A 22,193-nucleotide genomic window follows, 5' to 3' on the forward strand; every position below is an offset into this window, starting at 1 on the left:
AGTAACCACAACCATTGCTCCTGCTAACTGTGCAGAGAGGCACCTATTAAAGTGACTTTTCTCTTATATTTAGCAAGGGAAGGTAGATTGTCCTTGTCCACTCCAGCCTAGAGCCCATCTCAGTGGCTGTTTGCTGTGATTTTCTCCCTTAGATCTGTTTTTAAATTGCAAACCCCCTTGGGAAACCTTCTCTGCTGTGCAAACTAAACTGTATTGAGAACTTTTTTTATAGAAAAGCAGTAAATATACTTAATAATAATCACTTTGCAAGGAAGAGCCTCTCACTCAGTGGCTGGTAAAGACCCCAGCCTCAAGCTGACAGTACTGAGCTAACCCAGTGATTTGATTCACTATAAGGCAGCTTTCTATGTTCAATCAAATTCAAGGTCTGATTACTTGAAGGCCTATGTGAGTCAGTTCATTCACTATGGCAGGGGGTTCTTAACCTGAGCTCCATGAATTCATGGGTGGGGGCATGGATGAGCTTCAGGGGATCCATGAACCAGGTGCAAAAATAAATTAGTATGATTATATGCATTTTTGCATATAAAGCTAGGGTGCTCCATAGCTTTCATCAAAGCAGTCCACAACCCTAAAAAGGTTAAGAACCACTGCAGGTAGCCTCCAGCTGTTTTATCTGCCCATTTTAGAAAATCCCAAATGAAGATTTTGTTAGCTCTTTGCTCATGCAAAGCCAGAGACAAAGCTAACAAGTTGGTTCAAGGAAAGTTGCAGGCAGCTGAGTCAGCAGAATTACACTGCACCTGTGCCTGACACACCCTAGTTAATTGAGCAGACTCTGATTGGGTGCTCATACTACTTAAGCCTCAGTCTTCAGCTCCACTGGGGCAGTTGGTGTAAACTGTGAAACTGCTGCTGGAGACTTTGACGATCAGATAACTGTGTGTGTGTTGTAAATGACCTTGGATTGACTGTGATTTGTGGATACTGACTTGGATAAGGTAACGCTGGACTGCTATACTCTACGTGTATGACCTGGACTGTTTTTTGACTACTCTGTGTGTGCAACTCCTTTCTCAAATATACAACAGCAAATTCAAAGACTCTGCTGGTTTTTGTGCACCCTGCTCTACACTGGGACACACCCAAGGTTCCTTCAACCTTAACAGATTTCTCTCTTCTTAGTCCTGAGACAGAACCTCACTCTGTAACTCATCCCAACAAAAGTCTTTATCTTTATCTGTATTTATTTATCCAAATCACAGTCCTTAATGCATGCTTAAAGCACTACTTATTATTGCACCTCTGAGTTTACCAGATGAAGTAGCTGTGTTGATGGAGTACTTCTGTGTTTGAAAAAGCAGCTTGCCATCATCATCTTGACTGTCTTCATCAACTTTGGGGAGCTTTTGAAGAAATTGACTAGAACAGTGGTTCTCAAACTATGGGTCCAGGACTCACCAGTGGGCCACTTTCATTGTGGGGTCAAGGAAGAGGCAAGTCACTGAACTCCTGTGCAGCACAGGCATCTCTAGCGGTAGCAGAGATGTGCAGTCGGGGGAGGCAGAGCCTCACCAGACCAAACACAGGCCCCTCAGAGAGCTGCCTCAGGGCCCAATCCTATCCAATTTTCCAGTGCCACTGCTGCTGTGCCAGTGGCGGTGCACTGCATTCTTTGGTGGGGAGGCAATCACAGAGGCCTCCTCAAGTTAAGGGAATGCTTGTTTCCTTACCTTGGGGCTGCATTGCAGCTGCACCGGTGCTGAAAAGTTGGATAAGATTGGGCCCTCAGTCAGTTGGCTGCAATAATGGTTGCCTTCCAATGGAAAAAAAAAAGGGTGCCTTCATCAGCAAGCACTGGGGAGGCAGGAGGCAGATTTGCCTCAGTTCAGTCCAAGTCATGAAAATACCAAGGAGCTGTCTTTGAATTTATTTCTAGTTCAGGGGGATGGGACAGGACAGAGCACACACATAAGTGGATTTTGCAAGGTAGGTTTCTCTGACTCTGCCCCCGAGTGTGTGTGTGTGTGTGTGTGTGTGTGTGTGAGAGAGAGAGAGAGAGAGAGAGATGCTCTCTCTCCCCCATCCCCCCCAGCCTTGGACCTCATCACATGTCACTAGAAGAATCAAGGCTGTGTTTTAGTGTGATGTGTTCATATGTTCAGCTTCACAAACCACCCATGGATGTTTCTACCAAAAACAGAATTTGGAGAAAGACTCTGCGGAATCGGCACTCATACAAAGAATCACACAGCAGCTGAGGATATAGTGGCCTAGATGCAGGTGCGCAATATCTGGCTACCTTGGCCCAGACAGCAGATCTTTCATTATCTTTATTGGGAATGGTGGCTTCATGGCAGGACAGTAAAGGCTGCGTTTTCCAGAGAAAATAACAAGCTGTGAAATCTGTCTGAGGATACTCCATCTCAGGAATCATCAGCCTTCAGCATATCCCACATAATATGGCCATGTGACACTGAACTAGCTCTTATCATCCCAACAAATGACCTTGAAAGGAAATTGCACTTTGAAAAGACCTGCTGTTCTTACTAGTGGATTTTGTCCCTGGGTCAAGTAGCAGAAGGAGTAAATTAGCTGAAAGCTAGAACAAATGGATACCTCATTCACTGAGTATTAAGACTCAAGTCTTGGATATAATAAGAGGTAGGCTTCTGTGAAGGAAAAAGATTGGGGATGTACTAAGGTTAGGCCACTGGAAGATGATGGTTCCTTCCCAATGGCTAGACTGAATCTCTGAATGTCAATCACAATGTCTTACAAGAACAGTGGACTGCAAACACTGGGGACCACCCATAACATGAATGCATCCCATGGGAAATCTAGGGCTGGCTCACTCAGGAAGCCAACTGAGGGACATGCCTCAAGAGGCAAACAGGTGAAGGGTGTCTGCCACTTTCCTCCACCTGCCTCAGCCAGTCCCTGCCACCCCCAGGTTCAAAAAGGAGGAAGCAAATGGAACAGACAGGGAAGTGTAAGGGAGAGGAAAGTAGTGAGCTAGTTTAGAGACACTCTACCCCACCACTCTTCTCTTCCACACTTTCTCTTTTGCTCTGTTCCCCTCTTTTATGAATCCAGGACAAAAGATGACATTATACAACACCATGTGAGAGAGCAGTGGTAACATTTGGCTTGCCACCTCAGGTGCTGGGAGGTCTTGGGACACCCTTGAACCATGTTCTATCAGTTGCTTCAGCACATTCCAGAAGAGACCTAGTTAGGACTCCTCTTGAGAGGGGTGGGTGATGCAAGCTTCACTGCTTCCAAACATGACCTTTTGCTTCTACTCTTCGATCTCAGCTTCTTCACTACTGCTGTCTGTGAGTGGAAACTCTCGGAGAGCCTTCTGGGTGACGTAGCTTGTAGTCTGCATGGGGCACTCCTGGCTTAGAATTGCCTGCAGTGGGGGTGTAGTAAGCAAAACAAAAATCATGGGTATCGTTTCCTCAAGGACACACACCAAAAGTAATTCAGGATGAATGGGCATCACAGTCATCGCTCCCTGGAAGGAGTAATGCTACCGTTTCCAAGTACCACATTTTGTCAGTGCCACCAGGGCCACTAGAGATGGTGACTGGTCACAGCAGTGGAAAGCTTGCCCCACAGTTGGGGCTTTGCTCTGGCCCTCTTTCTCCAAACTGTGCCTTTGTTATAGGGCCAGGGAGCTGCACAGTCACACCTTGCTCACTGGTGCACCACTCTCTCACCCAGAATCATGTGGACACCAGGACAATGAGGTCAAGTACCACCCACCAACCTGTGAAGTCTCACTAGCGGTCTGAGAACCACTGGTCAAAAAATGCTGCCATTTTGGGTGGACATAACTTTTTTGTAATTGCATCCATCACCATCCCCTCGCCACCTTTCTTGGAAACTGTCTCTTGCATCTTCAGGTTTGCACAGAAGTGAAGTGTGATACTAGGTGTGTGGCAACACAGCAGATTAAGCCAGCCAACAATTTCCAGGAAAGGCTACTGGTCCTGATGGGTATATGCTACCTTCAGTCCTCCAAGTATCAGTTGCAGGGGAGCAATGACAGAAGAGGGATATGCATTTTACTCCTATCTTCCAAAGGCACCTGGTTGGCCACAGTGAGAAACAGGATGCTGGACTAAATGAGCCTTGGGCCTAACCCAGTAAGGCTCTTATTCTCATGTTCTTACTTACAATCTTCTCCTCTTTGGCTGGAGGGCTGCGGAGAAACCAGCACAGAGGAGCATAAGCAAGATTGATCCCACCGATGACAGCCATCAGCCAAGGAAAACCGATTGCTTGAACCAGAGCACCCCCTGTCGAGGGACCTGGAAGTCAAGCACATGGGGAAAAGGCATCACTTCTCTTGCTCTTAGTCTAGGAAAAAAAAGATGCCTGAGGTGGGACATGATTAAGACATATAAAATTATGTGAAGGCTGGATACAGGGATGTTCTTTTCCCTCTCACACAGCACCAGAACCAGGGGACATCCACTCAAATTGAGCACTAGGAGAGTCCGAAAAGAAAATATTTATTTGCCTAGTGTGTAATTAGTCTATGGAACTCCTAGCCAGAGGATGGGGTGATGGCATCTGGCCTAGATGCCTTGGAAAGGGGATTGGACACATTTCTGGAGGAAAAGTCCATCGCAGGTCAAAAGCCATGATGAGTATGTGCATATATGCAACCTCTGATTTTAGAAACGGGCTACCTTGGAATGCCAGATGCAAGGGAAGGTACCAGGATGCAGGCTTCTTGTTGTCTTGTGTGCTCCCTGAGCATTTTGGTGGGCCACTGTGAGATACAGGAAGCTGGATTAGATGGGACTTTGGCCTGATCCAGCTCTTCTTATATTGTTATGCTCTCCAACGCTGTACAAACACAAGACAGTGTGCTCACCTGTCCAGTACATTTTTCCAATCCATCTCCACCCCCACCCTAACTCTTTGGGCTTTCTGCACAATCTCTTTATTGTGTTACAAACATACATTTATCATTCCTTGGCAGGTGGATCTCTCATTTTCCTGTAAGGCTACAATTCAATGGCAGGAACACTGCAGTTTGAAGTGTGTGTGGGCGAGACAAGACTTGGGCATTGTGTGCATCAATGGCAGACTACCGCACAGAATGCATCATGGGAACCATCATGCGACCCTGATCTGCCTGTTAGGGAGTGCCCCACTCCTCAGTATGACTGCCAGTATAAGGTTATTGGATGTATATGTTGGCAACCTTCAGTCTCGAGAGACTCTGGTATCGCGCTCTGAATGGTGGTTCTGGAACAGCGTCTAGTGTGGCTGAAAAGGCCGATTCGGGAGTGACAATCTCTTCCACACTGGGAGCAAGTGCAGTCTGTCCCTGGTCTGTCTCCCTGGCTATGGGCCTTCCTTCTTTGCCTCTTAGCCTCAGACTGTTGGCCAAGTGTCTCTTCAAACTGGGAAAGGCCATGCTGCACAGCCTGCCTCCAAGCGGGCCGCTCAGAGGCCAGGGTTTCCCACCTGTTGAGGTCCACTCCTAAGGCCTTCAGATCCCTCTTGCAGATGTCCTTGTATCGCAGCTGTGGTCTACCTGTAGGGCACTTTCCTTGCACTAGTTCTCCATAGAGGAGATCCTTTGGGATCCGGCCATCATCCATTCTCACAACATGACCGAGCCAATGCATAACCAGAAGCAAATTCCTTCACTGGGCTCCTCATGGAAAACTGAACTACTATACTCCTCAAACGTACTGGCAGAGGTAGGGAAAAAGTGATGGATAGCAGCACCTCCCATCCTCGGCAAATGGGGGGAAGAAAGTGGCGCCACTGCTCCATCCCTCTTGCTTTCTCTGATGGGGACAGAAGACAGGAAGAGGAACTGCTGCCACCACTGCCAACTGCCACAGGAACTTATCATAAAGTTCTGTGGCAGGGCCACCACATCCTGTGGTAAGGAGTTCCACAGACTAATAATTATGTGCTGAATAAACGCATAGAGTTGGAAGGGTTCAACCCACTGGTTCAAACCTTGCCCTTCGGAACCGCAAACGGTAAGTCCTCCCTTTCTTTTGTGCCACATCCCTGCTGAAGACAGCTGTCATGTCTCCCCTTCGTCCCCTCTTCACCAGCTTAAGCACACCAGGTTTGCAAGAACTAGACAAAGTAACACTGCAGCGGTGGAGCGTTCATCCATACCAATCGCAAAGCCCATGCAGAAAGCCACGTCGGCAATGGCGTAGACACTGCCGTAAACTGAGGCGTGGCGAAGGTCCACCAAGTATCCCATGATAGGCATCATTGAGGCATCCACCATGCCTAGACACAAAAAGAAGTCATTTCACTAAGGGGCAGCAAAAGTGAGCAGCTCCTCCATCCCACGTATCAGACCATGCTGTGGTCAGTGTTGGTATCGATTGGATACAGTAACTCTATATTTCGTTGTTTTTAATGTCTTGATTGCAAGCCACGTCTGGAGCCCAGAACAGGACACTACTCTCTTCCCATCCATACCTCCTCTTCATTTTAAGGTACGAACAGCAGGAGGAGTAGAGGTAGGTGGCCTGAAGCAGAGAGCGGCTGCCCCTTTGCTAGTCAGTTGCTTTAGCTTCCGCCTCAGTTGGCCTATAGATGGGCTTTCCTGTCTCCAACATGCACCACCCTGTTGGGAACTATATGTCTGAGTGCTTCCCCCCCATCAGAAACTCCATGCACACCTAAAACTAGCATGTCCAAGAGAAAGCTAGCCTAGACGTTTTCTCTGTGATATCCTAGCTGTTTTGTAAGTTCAACCACGGGACCGCCCACCCGCTTTCCAAAGCAGTTCAGCTATTTCCAAACATGCAATTCTGAACAGCTTTGGGCAGAATTCAAAGTCTTTCAAAATCTTACCGAGGGCAAAACCGACTCCAACATTGGGTGCGATGAGACCATATATATTTTGAGCAAGGGGGATCTGTAGGGAGAAAGTCGGGACATGGGAGATGAGACCAAACTCCCAAGCACATTCTCTTATTTGCTACATATAGCATGGAGCAGAATATTGGGCTAGAGTGTCCCTGACTACCACTCTCCTTACCTACACACTTTCTCTTCCTTCTTGAATTCAGCAAGCATGAGGAGGAGGTGTGCCAGAGGTGGGTGAGCAGTTGATGGCAGGTAGCAGATGCTGCCCCACCAATACTACCGGAAGCAATCTCCTCAGTTGCCCTCATGGATTAACCAGGCTATCAGTACTGTGTGTCCAAATTAGCCTCTATAGGCATTCTTTTGGATTCACTTATGAATTGTAATTTTGATCAGGCCTTTTCCCTCATTTATGACAGTCTTTGGGAATCTGAACATCTATGGTTATCTTCCCATTTGAACCGGGTGTGCTCCCCAATTTATTATGGAATTTTCCCTTCATTTGCCAATGGTCATTCTTATTTTCAGTTCCTCACGAATCCCTTAGAGAGGAGGGCTTTTATGCTAGTACGGTTAAACATCTTTCCCTCTGCAGTGCTGACTGGTCGATACTCTAGGGTACCTTTGGACCAAAGGCGTTGCAACCATTGCGGCATAGAACCTGATTCTGTTACTCATTTTCTTTGTGTTTGTCCCGTGTTCAGTAAGCTTCGCCGCGTAATTTTGGGTCCTGTTATTTCTAGTTATTCTGGTCCCCCCAACCTTCTTGCAGCATTTCTTTTAAATGATTTTTCGCAAGAAATTATGCTTCTCGTAGCTAAGTTTCTTGCAAATTTGTTTATTTCCAATAGTTAAGACAGTCCCGATCGGGGTTTTAGTGTGTGTAATCTTATGGTTTTAATTTGTGGGTCATATCTGTGATTGTATTTATTTATTCTGTGTGATGCCATTAAAGGTTGTTGATTGATGGATTAACCAGGCCCAAGGGGGATAATAATACTGTACTTACCTTATAGGTTGTTGTCAGGACTATGTCACGATATAGCATATGAAGTACTTTCCACATTCAGAAGGCGTTACATGATTTTTTTTATTATTACAGCAAGCCCATTTTTTCCTCTGTGCACTTAAAATCTGAGTTACAGAGGGCCTTGCTATTTTTTGCCAGATGAATTTCTCTTAGGAGCCATTGAAAAAACTAATCTTGATTGGATGCAAGATATCACCATCCAGTTCTCTTTTAGGATTCTAACATAGATGGCAGAAGTGAGAGTGGCCTCTCTGTCACGGGTGTATCCCTGCATTGTCTGCTCCCTGCAACTGATCTTTCTGTACATGAGTCTTGAAAGACAGGTTGGTCATACTCACACAGAAAAGGCTGATTCCTACTACCACCATCCCAATCAGTGAACAGAGCCACCTGTAAAGAACAAACAGCAGAAAGCAATAGCGCAGCTTGAGGCAGACCCATTGGCCAGCCAAGGATCTTCCAGCACCTGAGGAGGAGAACCAAATACCACTCCCCCCCCCTTATCTGGTGTCACACCAACAGGTGCAGCAAGCTGGCACTCTGCCTCCTCCTCCCACCATGTTAACTGGATTTGAAAAGAGAAAAAGGAATAGAACAAAAGTGGAAGAGAAGATGGGCTAGGGTGTCTCCAAGGAGACACTCTAGCCTGCCATTCTCTTCTCCTCTCCTTCATTCCACTCTTTTCAAATGCAGCAAGTGCAGGAGAAGAAGCAGGTGTGGCAGCAGGAGCTGCAGAGGAAGCAGGCATGGATGGCAGCAGCACCCATTCGAATCCAAAACCTGAGGCATAAATGGGCCACTCCTGTCTGAAGGTACATGACACAACACATTTGTTGCAGCTAAGCCTATGTGGGTCTGATTTTCATTTCAAGAATCATCGGATTTAGCCACCTGGTGACTGGTTCCCCCGTCACCTCAGGCCTGTTGCTTCACAATTAGGAAGGTACTCCAGAGGGGTCCCCACATCATAATATGCTAACAGTATTTGTACAAACAGCCAAAAGACCTGCAAAGTGAAAACATCTGTGGTCCTCACTTACCGTCCCATTTTGTTGGCCATCATCCCAAATAAGTTAGTACCGATCAGGTAAGACACACTGGCAGGCAGGAAAGCTACCCCTGGAAAACAGAGAAGTGCCTGAAACAAAAGCACCCAGGATTTCCGAGAGAGGAACAGTACTGTATTCTCTTTCAAGCTTGAGCTGAAAATGACATCATGGATATCTAGATGGGAATGCATATCCTTCAACAATCCATGTTGGCATCCTTCAGACTATGGTATCGCGCTCTGAATGGTGGTTTTGGAACAGAGTGTCCTCTCCAGTGCACAAAGCCTGAGTAAAGTAGGTATGGAGGATAGACTGTTACCCATGCAGCAAATTCCCCCCTCTCCACGTTGCTGAAATGGTCCACTGGAAAGGCAGAAGCCAGTACGGTTGGTTCCAGCGGCGTCGCAGGAGTTGCCAGCGCGTGACTGTATACAGGTGCGAACTGCCTCAGGGACTCCGGCTCCTGATTTTGCCTCAAGGTTTTCTCCTGAAGCCTTTTCCATAACTGGATGTAGCCACAAGGCAGTGGAGGTTTGGGATCAGAGTTTTCCTTCTCTCAGATGAGCTGCCTTCCCAGGCTAACAAGTCCTATCTACCCGGTGGCTGTTTAGTCACCTCTTACGACAAGTACAGCCAAACTGAGGGCCTATTCCTATCCCCCAGCCCCCAGGGGCCCTTCAACAATGGTACATGACCATCAGTGCACTTGTTTCATATTTAAGTGGGACAGCAGTTCAGACCCCTTAATGGATAGACAGCAAAGGGAATGAAAAGGCTGCCTTCATGAGGTCTAGTAGTAGCTGTCAGGGTTATAGGGTTCTTTGGGGGCAGGGAGTAGAGCTCCAAGGCTTCTCCTAAAGGCAGGAGCAGTGACATCATCATTAGGAGTGCTTAACTCCTTTGAAAAAAATTTTTTCCCAAAGGCACTTTTTTCCAGGTTCAGTAGGAGGCAAAGTGAGAAATTTATCTAGGAGTATAAGTGGTAGTCTGTCAGCCTCCACATGGAAGGCAAAGGGGCAGGTGGATGGTAGGAGAAGAGGAGATACAACTGGAAGTACATCATCACGTCAATTGTTTTGCTTACAGTGTTTCTCAAACTGTGGGTCAGGACCCACCAGGTGAGTCATGAGCCATTTTCAGGTGGGTCCCCATTTCAATATTTTATTTTTAATATATTAGACTTGATGCTACCATGGGATGTGATTGCATTTGGGGAAATGTTACACATCTGTACTTTTAACAAACTAATATGTATACGCTTTTAACAGTGATAATAAATGGGACTTACTCCTGAGTAAGTGTAGATAGGATTGCAGCCTAGGATTGTTAAAAATTGTCCTGCTTGATGATGTCACTTCCGGTCATGACATCACTTCCGGTGGGTCCTGACAGATTCTCATTCTAAAAAGTGGGTCCTGGTGCTAAAAGTTTGAGAACCACTGGTTTACACAGTCTTACTGGGGCGTGACTAAGGGGTTTTTGTGACAGCTCCTGAACTTCAGAATTTACCAGTACACCACTGGTGGCTACTGTATTTCAACTGAGAGCCTGCTTGGTACAGTGGCTGGAGGAATGTGGGGTTTGGGTATAGGGAACCTGAGTTCAAATCCACTCTGAGGTAGAAAAGTATTGAACAGCCACAGGTCATCCCAACCAGTTACCAGCTATAATCTGGTAACTAATGGGCCACAATGTTGACTTTTTTAAGAAAAGGGAAATAAAACATGAAATAAAAAGCTGGGGTGGGAGAGAGAGTGTGAGGGTGTCCTACACTCCAGGGCTGGCAAAAGATTTCAGGGGCAAACTACCAACCATGGCCTCCTCCTACTCCACTGGGTCCAGAGAAAGTCATTACATCATCACCATACAGTTTGCCCTAGCCCAAATGAAGCAATCATCAACTGCTTCCTTCCTTGCCATTCATTCTTACCTGTACTCCGAACCAACAGAAAGACAATGTGCTCTGCAGTTCTAATTAAACCAGAATCAAATATTTGACTTCTGCTTATTGGCTGGCTGTTGCTTACCGTCAATTTACTTTCCTACAGATTATAAAAGTGCTTCATGCCCTTCTGTTTGTTTGAATATAATACCGCTTCCTGACTTGCTTTTAATTTCCTCTGTCCATCCTTTTTCTTTATCTGGGGCATCTCTAGGGAAATCTGTGCTCTTTCAATTTTGCTAAGAAACACCGGCTTAGAAAAACAGAAACAGGGATTGAAAATGCCCTGTGCCCGTTTTACAATATACTCAAACAGTGACATAAGAACATAAGAACAGCCCCACTGGATCAGGCCATAGGCCCATCTAGTCCAGCTTCCTGTATCTCACAGCAGCCCACCAAATGTCCCAGGGAGCACACCAGATAACAAGAGACCTGCATCCTGGTGCTCTCCCTTGCATCTGACATAGCCCATTTCTAAAATCAGGAGCTTGCACATACACATCATGGCTTGTAACCTGTAATGGATTTTTCCTCCAGGAACTTGTCCAATCCCCTTTTAAAGGCATCCAGGCCAGATGCCGTCACCACATCCTGTGGCAAGAAGTTCCACAGACCAACCACACGCTGAGTAAAGAAATATTTTCTTTTGTCTGTCCTAACTCTCCCAACACTCAATTTTAGTGGATGTCCACTGGTTCTGGTGTTATGTGAGAGTGTAAAGAGCATCTCTCTATCCACTTTATCCTTCCCATGCACAATTTTGTATGTCTCAATCATGTCCCCCCTCAGGCGTCTCTTTTCTAGGCTGAAGAGGCCCAAACGCTGTATCCTTTCCTCATAAGGAAGGTGCCCCAGCCCAGCAATCATCTTAGTTGCTCTCTTTTGCACCTTTTCCATTTCCACTATATCCTTTTTGAGATGTGGCGACCAGAACTGGACACAATACTCCAGGTGTGGCCTTACCATAGACGACATCCATCGTCTTGTCCCTCATCCACCCCATTCCTTCCAAAATAAGACAAATGAATGGTTTACAGACCAGTCCTATAATAGTGCCATCCCGCCAGCACTGAATCCATCTCGACAGCCGCCAGTGCTGGTAAGTACAGCACTGAGTGAGGCAGGGGGAGAGCAGAACAGAGGTGCGGAAGGGGCAGTTAAGGCCTGGGAGGAGAGTGGGGATCCTAATCCCTGTCCCAGGCCTGAAGGACCTACATGGACCTACATTTTGCTGGCACAGATCTGAGTAGCCCCTTTAGGAAGATTGGGGTTCCACACAGGGTAAGGGAACAAATGTTCCCTTATCCTGAGGAGACCACCAGTTTGCTCAGTTTCAGTGCTGGATACGGTGTGAGCCGTGTGGCCAAACTGCGCCAGGGCTGAATAGGATTGGATCGACCGACTAGGATGATGCATTTACTGTATTAGGACCAACACTCTACCACACACTGGCTCTCAAAACAGTACTTTGTTTCTGCACCCTTTAAAATTAATTACTGAAATGAAAACCTACATCTCTCATGCGTATGCTCAGAACAAGAGAGGAAGATCTACCTTTATCGATTGGTGTTGGGGGGGTGGAAGATCATGAGCACAGTGTCACCCTGCCATTCAAATGACTTTTCCCTTCTTCCCACACATCCCAGATCCAGCATAACCAATCTGCAACAACGTCACCCATCTTTGCTGGCTAACAGCCCAATCCTCTGCATGTCTACTCAGAAGTAAGTCCCATTAGAGTCAATGGGGCTTACTCCCAGGAAAGTGTGGATAGGATTGGGCTGTCATTCACCAAAACTTGAAGCTGGCAGAAAAAGACTGATGGATCACCTCCCCCCTAAAGGCCCTTATCTGGACGAGAGTTTCTCCTGGCTGCCTAGTGGTTAATTTGATTAGCAGCCTATCCCAGCAGTTCTGTGAACTTAGGTAGCAATTCAGTTGCAGTAGTAAATGTAGCTAAGAGCATCCCCAAAGGTCATTTTGCCCCAAATTGGATTTCAGTGTTTTATTTTGCTGCAAAAGTAGGCTATTCAATCTCATTATCCAGCACCCTCAGCAAGTTATTGCCTTGCTCGGAGTTTCCTTCCTTGGGCCTCGGGGAAAAAGGCTCTGGGGAAAATGAAAGTTCTTTCCAAAGCCAGGTGGCCCAATATATTTTTAAATTTTTCTCTTGAACACTGTAGGGCTTTTTTTGTTAAAGTCTCTCTCCACTAATTGGATCTCTCACATATAACCACATACACACAATTTGGCAGCATTTACACGCCGCAGAACATACACGAGTTATTTTCATAGGATGACCTCCGTGCAGAATTCATGCATTGTCCAACTTGGAAGTGTGATACCCTTGCAGGACCGTTGTCCTGTGGGAAAGGGCCTTGAGCGTGTGACATGGATCAGAATAGCTCACCCAGTGACTAGTCAGACAAGTACCATGTCTCTTCCTATCAGGGTTGGTGCCAGCTGTGAGGGAGGTCCTCTGGCACAAGCCCCTGTGGGCTTCCATCCACATGCATGTGCAAGTGAGCTGGCACCCATTAACCCCTTCCCCATCTGCCTAGAAGTTGGGCAGCTTTTCCATTCCTCTGCTGATCTCTCAACCACAGTTATTGCTCCCCCCCCCATCACCAGGTAAACACCCTGTGATTTGCTGAGCCATCAGGAGAGCAGTGACTGCATAAGGCCCTTCTCCTTCCCAGGTGCCAGCCATTTAAACATTCCCAGATGGCGCAGGTGTGGGACAGGCACATGCAGATCACATCAGTTGTGTGGGGCCTCGGCAGGTATCAGACAAAATTGTATGCATGACTCTTGCCGTGCTTCCTATCCTGCACTATCCAGAACAACGATTTTCAGCCGGTGTGCCATGGCACATTGATGTGCTGCAAATGGCCTGCAGGAGTTTTGGGGGAGGGTCATATATTAGTAGGGCCATTGGGGAATGCGACCACACTGCCCCCGGCTGGCAGTGTGGTGCAGCTGGTCAATTGTCAAAAAACTGATGGTTTGCCTTGACAATTTTAGTGCCTTCTCAGTGTGCCATGTGATAGTGGTGTCACTAGGGGAAAGCAAGCTGCACTGGCTGATGCACACAGGGGGTGACATCACCACTAGCCAAAAATTTGGTATTTTTGAATAATGCCATCATGTTATATATCAATCAATGTGTAATTTCATGCAGAATGCAATGAAACAAACTGCTTTTAAAGATATTTATTCTATCAAAAGTTATAGCCAAAAAACCATCATCATGCCCACCGCTCAGGGTGTTGCCTTGCCCACTGCATGGGAGGAGGTCCATCACGGGGGTGACGTGTAGGCCTCCCCATACTGGGTGACGCAAACCCCAGTGATGTCACTGCCGTGAGATGACAAAGGTGGAAAATCGCTGCTCCAGTATATGCCTCATAAGGACCAAACGACAAGTGACACAAGAGACCTGGGATCACATCCCCCGACACTTACACTTGAAAAGCATTCATGCGCATCAAATGTATTTGAAGCAGAGGTGCCCAAGAAAGGGAGGGGGAATATTCCATGTGACTTTTTGATCTGGTGTATTGTGTATGGTTATTTATTTTCTGCTTTGACTATCATGTTCTAGACAGGGACATATAAATGCCAGCAATAAGACTACACAAAGAAATAATCCGTTCATAACGAGGAAGAGTAGGATCAGGAACCTACCCAGCTGCCATTCCGGAGAGCACATGGTTTGCATCATCCAGATGGGCAAAGTGGCTTCTAGGATAGCAACCCCCATGTTAGCAAAGCAAATAGAGCCTGGAGGGAGAGAAGAGATATGGAATCTTTGTTATCATGATGCATTGTACAAAACACACAAATGGCACATTCACAGTCACAGAGCAAAAGGCAGATCCCTGCCCTGGAGAGTCTACAGTTGGGTTAAGTTCCAGATTTTATTATTTCCCGAAGTTGGGGGTATGGCCATTTTTTGCTCCATTTTTGGTGCATAACAAAACCGTCTTTCCTAAACTGATCCAAACCTGCTTAAAAAAACCATCGACCACCTTTAAATTCTTTAAATTGCTGGCTGTTTAAATTGCTGGCTGGGATGCCTCCTCCCTTTTCCTCCTTCCCATACTTATGTTTACTATTTAGCCTGATGAAGAATTGCCAGGAATCATAAGCCCATCATTTGATGATTCATTACTTTTTTTGGTCATAATTAAAGTACCGCCCTACTCTGGAATCTAAGTTTAGACCACAGAGAAATAGAAGGGCAAGGGTACCAGGAAATGAATATAAGCAAATGAGGTTGCACATTCCAGCTAGACTGCTATACAAATACTGTACTGTTACACAGCTCCTGGGCTGGCCCATTCATGAGGCCAACTGAGGTAGATGCCTCAGGCAACTGTTCAGTGGGGAGGATTCCACCTGCTTCCATCTGCTCCCAATTTTCTCATCGGTTCCACATAAGCTAATCTATGCCGGTGAATACCTAGAACTTCAAGGCAAAAAGTCTCAGTGGGGCAGAATGACACCTACCTGCTGCAATCAGAATGTACGGGTCCCACAGCAAAGTGAGCAGAGTGGTGCCTTTGATATTCTGGAAGACACATAAGACATGAAGGCAAAGCTGATAAAAAGAAACATACAATGCACCCAGTGACCCTAGACCAGTATGGTCAGCTGCAATCAACAGGATCCCTTTGGCTGAAGGTTCCACCCGGAAAAGGGTTCCTAGAATATAAGTAAGCATCCTTTATAAACAGCACTTCTGAGCAATTCTGTGGAGTGTCAAAGCATGTTTCCGCACTTTTGCCTCCATTGCACAGCCCAGCAAGGGGCTGCTGATGGTGATGAAGGTGCTTAGATACTTGGGCAACTTAAAGAAGAAGCTGGAAAGCACTCAACAATGAAGAAGTTGCCTACTGACCCATAAGTTCTACATTAGATGAATGGGCATTGTCCGCAGTTATTCATTATTTAGGAAAAGGCACTTGACACATGTTCAGAGAATGAATTTAGTAGGGGGAAGGAGTGGACTTCTACAGTAGGAGCAGTGATGTCATCAGCATCAGTGATGTCATCACCTTTTGGGAAGTCTTAACTGAGAAGAAGCATCAAGCTCATTAGGAGGCAAACTGAGAAATCTGCCTAGGGCCAGATATTAATGTCTAGACCAGAGGTGGTCAGACTTAATGTAGGAGCCTCATAAGATAAACTTCAAATGTTTGAGAGCCACAAGACATGGGCAAATATTACACATACATTTTTATTGTAACATGAGATGTATGCAATGGGCCAGCCCCATGTGCCATCTTATTTCAAGACAGTAGGCTATACACACAGTTGTACCTACCTCAGGTGAAATCTTTGAGGGGTGTAGGATGCAGAGCTGTAAAGCTAAAGCAAAAATATTACTGGCTTCTTTCTTGAAACATCATTCCTGAGTGCTATGAATGATCCTTGACCCTCCCTTTGTTTTTATGTACAGAAGCAGCTGCTTCATCAGGTTAACTCTCCTTGGCTTCTAAGCTCTGAATCTTGGTGGTGCCCAACTTACTTGGTCTTGAACACAGTGCAGGCCTGTCTCTCCGACTCTGACAAATGCCAGGACTTACCTCCATCCAGCAGGGCTAAGAATGCCAAGATCAGAAATGGGGAGGACTTCCCCACAAACTCATACATCACACTGCCAAAGGGAGCACCAACTGTAAGGGAAAAATTTTATAGTTGGGCTTGCTGGTGTGAACGTCAGTTGCAGCAGCATTAACAGCAAAAAGAACCACAGAGAAACAGCACCAGCAAGCGAAAAAGATAACCAGAGACCTGCATCTTGGTGCCACTCCCTTGCACCTGGCATTCTGAGATAGCCTGGTTCTAAAATCAGAAGGTTACACATACCCATCGTGGCTTGTAAATCGTGATGTACTTTTTTTTTCCAGAAATCTATCCAATCTCTCTTTAAAGGCATCAAGGCCAGGCACCACCACCACATCCTGTGACAAGGAGTTCCACCAACTAATTACTATTGTGATGATCCTCTTGAATACTGGTTTCAGAAGTTGACCAGGGGAATGATTTGGGGAGGTGTCGTATACTTGGTCTCACACTCCCAGGGTTTTGGGTGCTCAGAGTTGTTGGTTCTGAACCCTAGAGCCCTAGATCCCTGTTCGGTAGTACTGCCACCACCCTGTAAGAGCCAGTGCCTCAGTCCAGGGACACCGAGACCCTCTAGGCTTAACTATATCCCTTGTAGGCACTGAGCACTTTCTTTACTTGAAGTCTCAGTCCTCAAGTTTCTAGTCCACAATGAGGATTTTTGGTAGCTTGCTGAACGGCTAGGCAGGATTCTGAACCTTTGTCCCCAACAGACAATGAACCAACATGGTAAAAGGGTTTTTACTTTATTAAGTACAAAAGGTTACAAAAAATTACAAAAGGCAGCAAATGCTAGAGGCATAAAAACTTCTAGGAAATATATCAGCATAAAACAATAAAGCTAACTGGCTATCTCTATTATTTCCTAACGCTCACCTGGGTCAGCTTCTTTTGTAGATCCTCAGTTACCTAAGAGGCCACATGGTCCTGGCGGGGCAGGATGTGTGTCCACCACCTATCTCACCAAGAGACAAAGACCAAAGACCCTGTCCTCCGGAAGTGGGGCTGGAAGCTCGCCCTCTCAGCTCTTCCCTCCCCCCTGGAGATCTACAGCTGCATTCCATCCTTGATGGGCATCTTTCTGGCTGCCTAGGTGCTACATAATCACCTTCCATTGAGTTGTAAATTCTTAGCAGCTAGGACTGCAAGCCACTTCTGTGTTACTGTTTTAGCTTGGTTCAGGCTTTACATGTTACTAGGCCTAAACTGTACATATTCATGACAGGAGGAGAGATCAGGAAATAGGTCTTGTGAGTTTCATTAACAGCCCCCTAACTTGCCCCCCCCCATTTGAGAACAGGAGATGAGGCTGCATTACAACCACAGACTGAGTTGACCAAGAGCTGTCACTCAACTGTAATCTCATGCACTTCTACCTGCCCAATATGGACGAGGTTTACTCACCAAGTACCCCCAGAGCCAGGCCCCCTAATGCTATCCCCATAGCATTTCCTCGCTCACAGTCATCGGTATACACACTGGCAAGCATCCCAAGACCTGCAAAGAAAGGCAGCAAAAGAAGTCAAGTCAGCATCCAGTATTATTCAGCGACTAGGGCCAGCCCAAGATCTCCCCATGTCTGAGACAGAATGAAAATGGCTGTGAACACCCCCTTACTTGGCAGCATGCACCACCTTGTTGCATCAAATGCTGCCCTCTTAACCAAAGGCAATATCTGCTGGTACTGTTGCCATTGCTTCTTCTTCCTCCTTGGTCGCTGAAGTTGAAGACAAAGAGGAAATGAAACAGAAGAGGAAGTGCGAAGACGAGAATGATGAACTAGAGCATCAGAGACACTCTAGCCCACAACTCTCCTGTCCTCCACACTTTCTCTTCTGCTCCTTTTCATATTCCTTTTCAAATCTAGGGAGCACAAAGGAGAAGTGGCAAATGCAGCTGCAAACTCTTTTCTCCTCCAATCCTCCACTTGAGGCAATTGCCTCAATCTGCCAAGTAGATGGGGCCAGCCCTGGGGCTCTCATTTGCAGCCAGTATACCTGCTGTCAGAACATCATCTGCTATAGCCTGCACATGTGTCTTAAGGAGCAGAATGAGTGCCTATTTGGTGCGCAGATTCTGCGGCACTGCGAATAATACCCACCACCATATTACCTGCAACAGATGAACAGGAAGACCCAATGCCTTGAAGTGCTCGAGCTATGAACAGCAAAGTGTAGGTATTGGAGAAAGCAAACACTAAGAGAGAGAGAGAGAAATAAAAAGAGCACTGCTGTGTTACTAGATACTAAAGAATATGGTATCTTAGTATTATGAGATATTAAAGATATTAAAGAATACCTAATTCAGCATCCCATTTCCCAGAGTGGCCAACCAGAAGCCTCCAAGTGTGCAAAGAAATACTGAACATGTATTCTCATTGGAATCCTTACAACAATCCTACAAGGTAAGTATTATTATCCCCATAATGCAGGTAGGGAAAACTGAGGCCAAGAAGCTTATCAGGCACAATACTCACAGAGTGTCGAGAGGAACATGATGATAAATCCAAGAAACATCGGAATATGGTATCCTATCCTACAGGAGGGGAAAACATCTCAGTTTTGCATTCACTATCAAACACATAACCTTGGAAAGGAGGGTTTATGAAACCCCCCTTTTTTCTGGAGAAAGAGAAAGATTTCAAATCACCTCTCCCCAAGAAAAAAATCCAATATAATTTTCTAAAATACTTATTATAACAAAATAATTTATTAAAGGACTGGGCATACCTGTTGGTTAAGGGTCCGACAAAAGGGTTGGCTATAAGCTGCATCAAGGCCTTGGAAGCAAACATGAGTCCAACCTGCACATTCTCCTTTGTCAAAATGTCCATTCCATCTACACAATTATTACTTGGTGGTAAGGCAGTTGTGGGAAGAGGAGGTTCAGTTATCCCTTCAGTCTCATTGGCGTTTTCTGCAGCATCTTTGGCAGCACTGCCTAAGATGGTCACTGTGGTATTGCCATAGTAAGAGAACACAGAGGTAGAAGGGGCAGCAAAATAGAGTTCAGGGGCTGTTGGGACAGTCGTCAGAAGATCTGAGTGGCCACCATGTTTGTAGGTGGCAAATAGGAAGGAAGGGATGATTGGCACTGCAAGGAAATAAATCAGAGAGTTACCTAGCACTTCTGTGGCTTTGACACAAATTCAGAGATTTTCATAGAATTGGAAAGGATCCACAAGGTCATCTAGTCCAACCCCCTGCATGTAGCAGGACATCTTCCCAGCACATCTCCAGCCTGTGCCCATTGAGCCTATGCTTGAAGATCTACAGTGAGGAGATCTATAGAAGGTGTAGATCTGCTTGAAGGTCTACACCTCCCTTGGCAATCTGTCCTACTGCTGAACCGCCCTTGCCATCAAGAATTTCTTCCTGATGTCCAACCGGAATCTCCTTCCTTGCAGTTTGTAGCCAATAACACTGCTTCAGGTTGTCCTACAAAGGTACCTGTGAATCAGAAGTCTGTTGGCAAGGCAACAAGGGCTGTCTCAGTGTTCATTTGTCCTGCAAAGTTCACGTGTGCCAAAGACTTCATTCTACACCCCACGCTCCCAGGGGAGACCCAATTGGTCCCTGCCAAAACTCCTTTAGGAGTTATGGTAAGACTGGGATTTTCTGTTTAGCTTTTGGAGGGGGTTGATGCCCAGCAGTGATGCTAGGGAGTTATTTAGCAGTGGCTTTTCAGTTGTGCTATTTGGTTTTATTTTATGTTCATTTTCAATTAGTTGTTGCTTTTGCTTGCTTGTATTTCACTGTACAGCACCTGGTGTTCCCAGGCAATCTCCCATCCAAGTACTAACCAGGCCTGAGCCTGCTTAGCTTCCGAGATCAGACGAGATCAGGAATGTGCAGGGTAACAGTTGCTGCCACTTAGGGTTGCCTTGTTAGGCAATAAAGGTGGGATAATCCACTCATCTCTGACATGACCCTGTCCATCCACCAGGGCTGGCCTTATCATGAACCAGGGAGAAACACACTGTCAACCTGCTATCAGAGGTAGCATGGCAGCTCTCCCAGCATGCATGCACACACGCATACTCCCTCACTGTGCACATCATGCTCATGCATGCGCACCCCCATGAATGGCCTGCAGAGGAAGGAAGATGAAATGGCACCTCACTGCTTCCCCTCGTCCCTTCCTAATGGAAAAAGAGGGGAAGGGGAAAAAGAGGGGAAGGGGAGAGGTCCTCCAAAGGATATAATTGGAGGTGTGATTTAATAGCAAAAAGGGGAAGGGCACAACTTACTCAGCCATCCATACCACAAGCAGCAGAAATATGGAGTGCAACCCTTGTGACAGATGTTGTAAAATGAGCAGACAGAAAGCAGGAACCTGCATTTTTGGTCAGGAGCCTCTCCACCCTCTTTCCCCAATGTGGCTTGGGAAGAGATGCTCCAAACCGAAAGCAAAAGGGTGACTTAACTTCCCTTTGCAAAACCGCTGACTGCAGCTGCCTGACCCACAGATAGCTCAAGACCAGGGTTCTCAGGCTGTCTTGCTGCAGGCAGTCACCGAGAGGATCTCTCAGGGAACATGGTTCAGTCTATGGTAAAAACCAATGATAATATTTTATATCTAGACAACAGACTGGACATCATCAGGACGCCCTCGAAGAGAGCCCAGATCACAGCAATACTCCTCAGGGCTGGCCCAAGCCCTCCTGGAGCATACCAAATGCCTCTTCCCCCAAAAAAAACCTAATACTCCCCCCATTATCCAATGTGGCACCAACCTCCACCACTCCTCCTCCTGATGCTCCCTGGATTTGAAGAGTGGAGGAGAGGAGAATGCTGAGCTAGAGAGTCAGAAACATTCTAGCCCACCACTCTCCTTTCCTCCACCATTCCATTCTGTTCCCCTCTTACTTTTCAAATTTAGGAAGTGGGAGAAGCAGTGGAGGTGGGAGGAGGCAGGTGTGCAGAGACAGGCTGGCCCCCTCCCAATCCTTCACCTGCCTTGGGGGATGGGACAGCCCTGCCTTTACCTGAGATCATGGGGAGCTTCTTCCAGTCAGAATACTATGGGGGGGGGGGAGATAGACTAGTGTTCTGACTCCATGTAAAACTGCTTCCTATATTCACAACATACCCACAACAGTCAGCAGCATATTGTCTACCAGCAGAGCCACAAACACAACCAGCAGCACCAGCTTCCGGGATTCCCTTCCCTCCTTGAACCAAGTGACACACTCCATGGGTCGTAACATCTCCGGGCTGGGATAATGTTGGTTTTTGAATGACCTTCTCCTTCTTAGGGCCTTCTAGTGCCTTTCAGCTGCAAGAGAAAGAAGGCTGCCAATTCCCTCTCCAAAAGCTACTGAAATCTTCAACGCATCTTTCAGAAATGCAATCTTCCATTCCTTTTTCCCCCTTTTTAATTAAGGGAGAAAAAACCATTCATTTACAAATGCAAGCATCAATATTAATAGAGTGTTTCTAAAAGTACTCTATTAATATGAATATTAATATTGATGCCCAAGTTATATCAAATTAAGGCCCAATTCTATGCATGTTTAATGAGAACATGGCCCACTGTGGGTTTACTGTGGACTTTAAAGACCCACTGTGGGCTTACTCGCAAATAAGCACAAGACTACAGCCTTAGAGTATTGGCTTTCATTTTAAATTGAACTGAAGTATTCAATTCATGGTGATAGTATTGAGACTTATTGTGATAAAGGCTTGAAAGACTAAAACACTCC

General features: G+C 46.2%; 1 protein-coding gene across 1 annotated transcript; it reads right to left on the bottom strand.

The window, feature by feature from the left end:
• Window positions 1-3,262: 3,262 nt before the first annotated feature.
• Window positions 3,263-21,698, bottom strand: SLC18A1 (solute carrier family 18 member A1). The gene is made up of 15 exons (XM_066639680.1): window positions 21,581-21,698; window positions 19,219-19,582; window positions 18,966-19,024; window positions 18,602-18,685; window positions 17,894-17,986; window positions 16,450-16,539; window positions 16,188-16,231; window positions 15,371-15,431; window positions 14,546-14,641; window positions 8,905-8,983; window positions 8,203-8,254; window positions 6,820-6,883; window positions 6,127-6,246; window positions 4,147-4,280; window positions 3,263-3,376 (listed from the first exon to the last, which is right to left on the bottom strand). The coding sequence occupies exons 1-15, from the start codon at window positions 21,696-21,698 to the stop codon at window positions 3,263-3,265; spliced, it is 1,572 nt and encodes a 523-aa protein (XP_066495777.1).
• Window positions 21,699-22,193: the final 495 nt, after the last annotated feature.

The sequence above is a fragment of the Tiliqua scincoides genome, chromosome 11 (assembly GCF_035046505.1).
Source record: "Tiliqua scincoides isolate rTilSci1 chromosome 11, rTilSci1.hap2, whole genome shotgun sequence".
Classification (NCBI taxonomy): Eukaryota; Metazoa; Chordata; class Lepidosauria; order Squamata; family Scincidae; genus Tiliqua; species Tiliqua scincoides.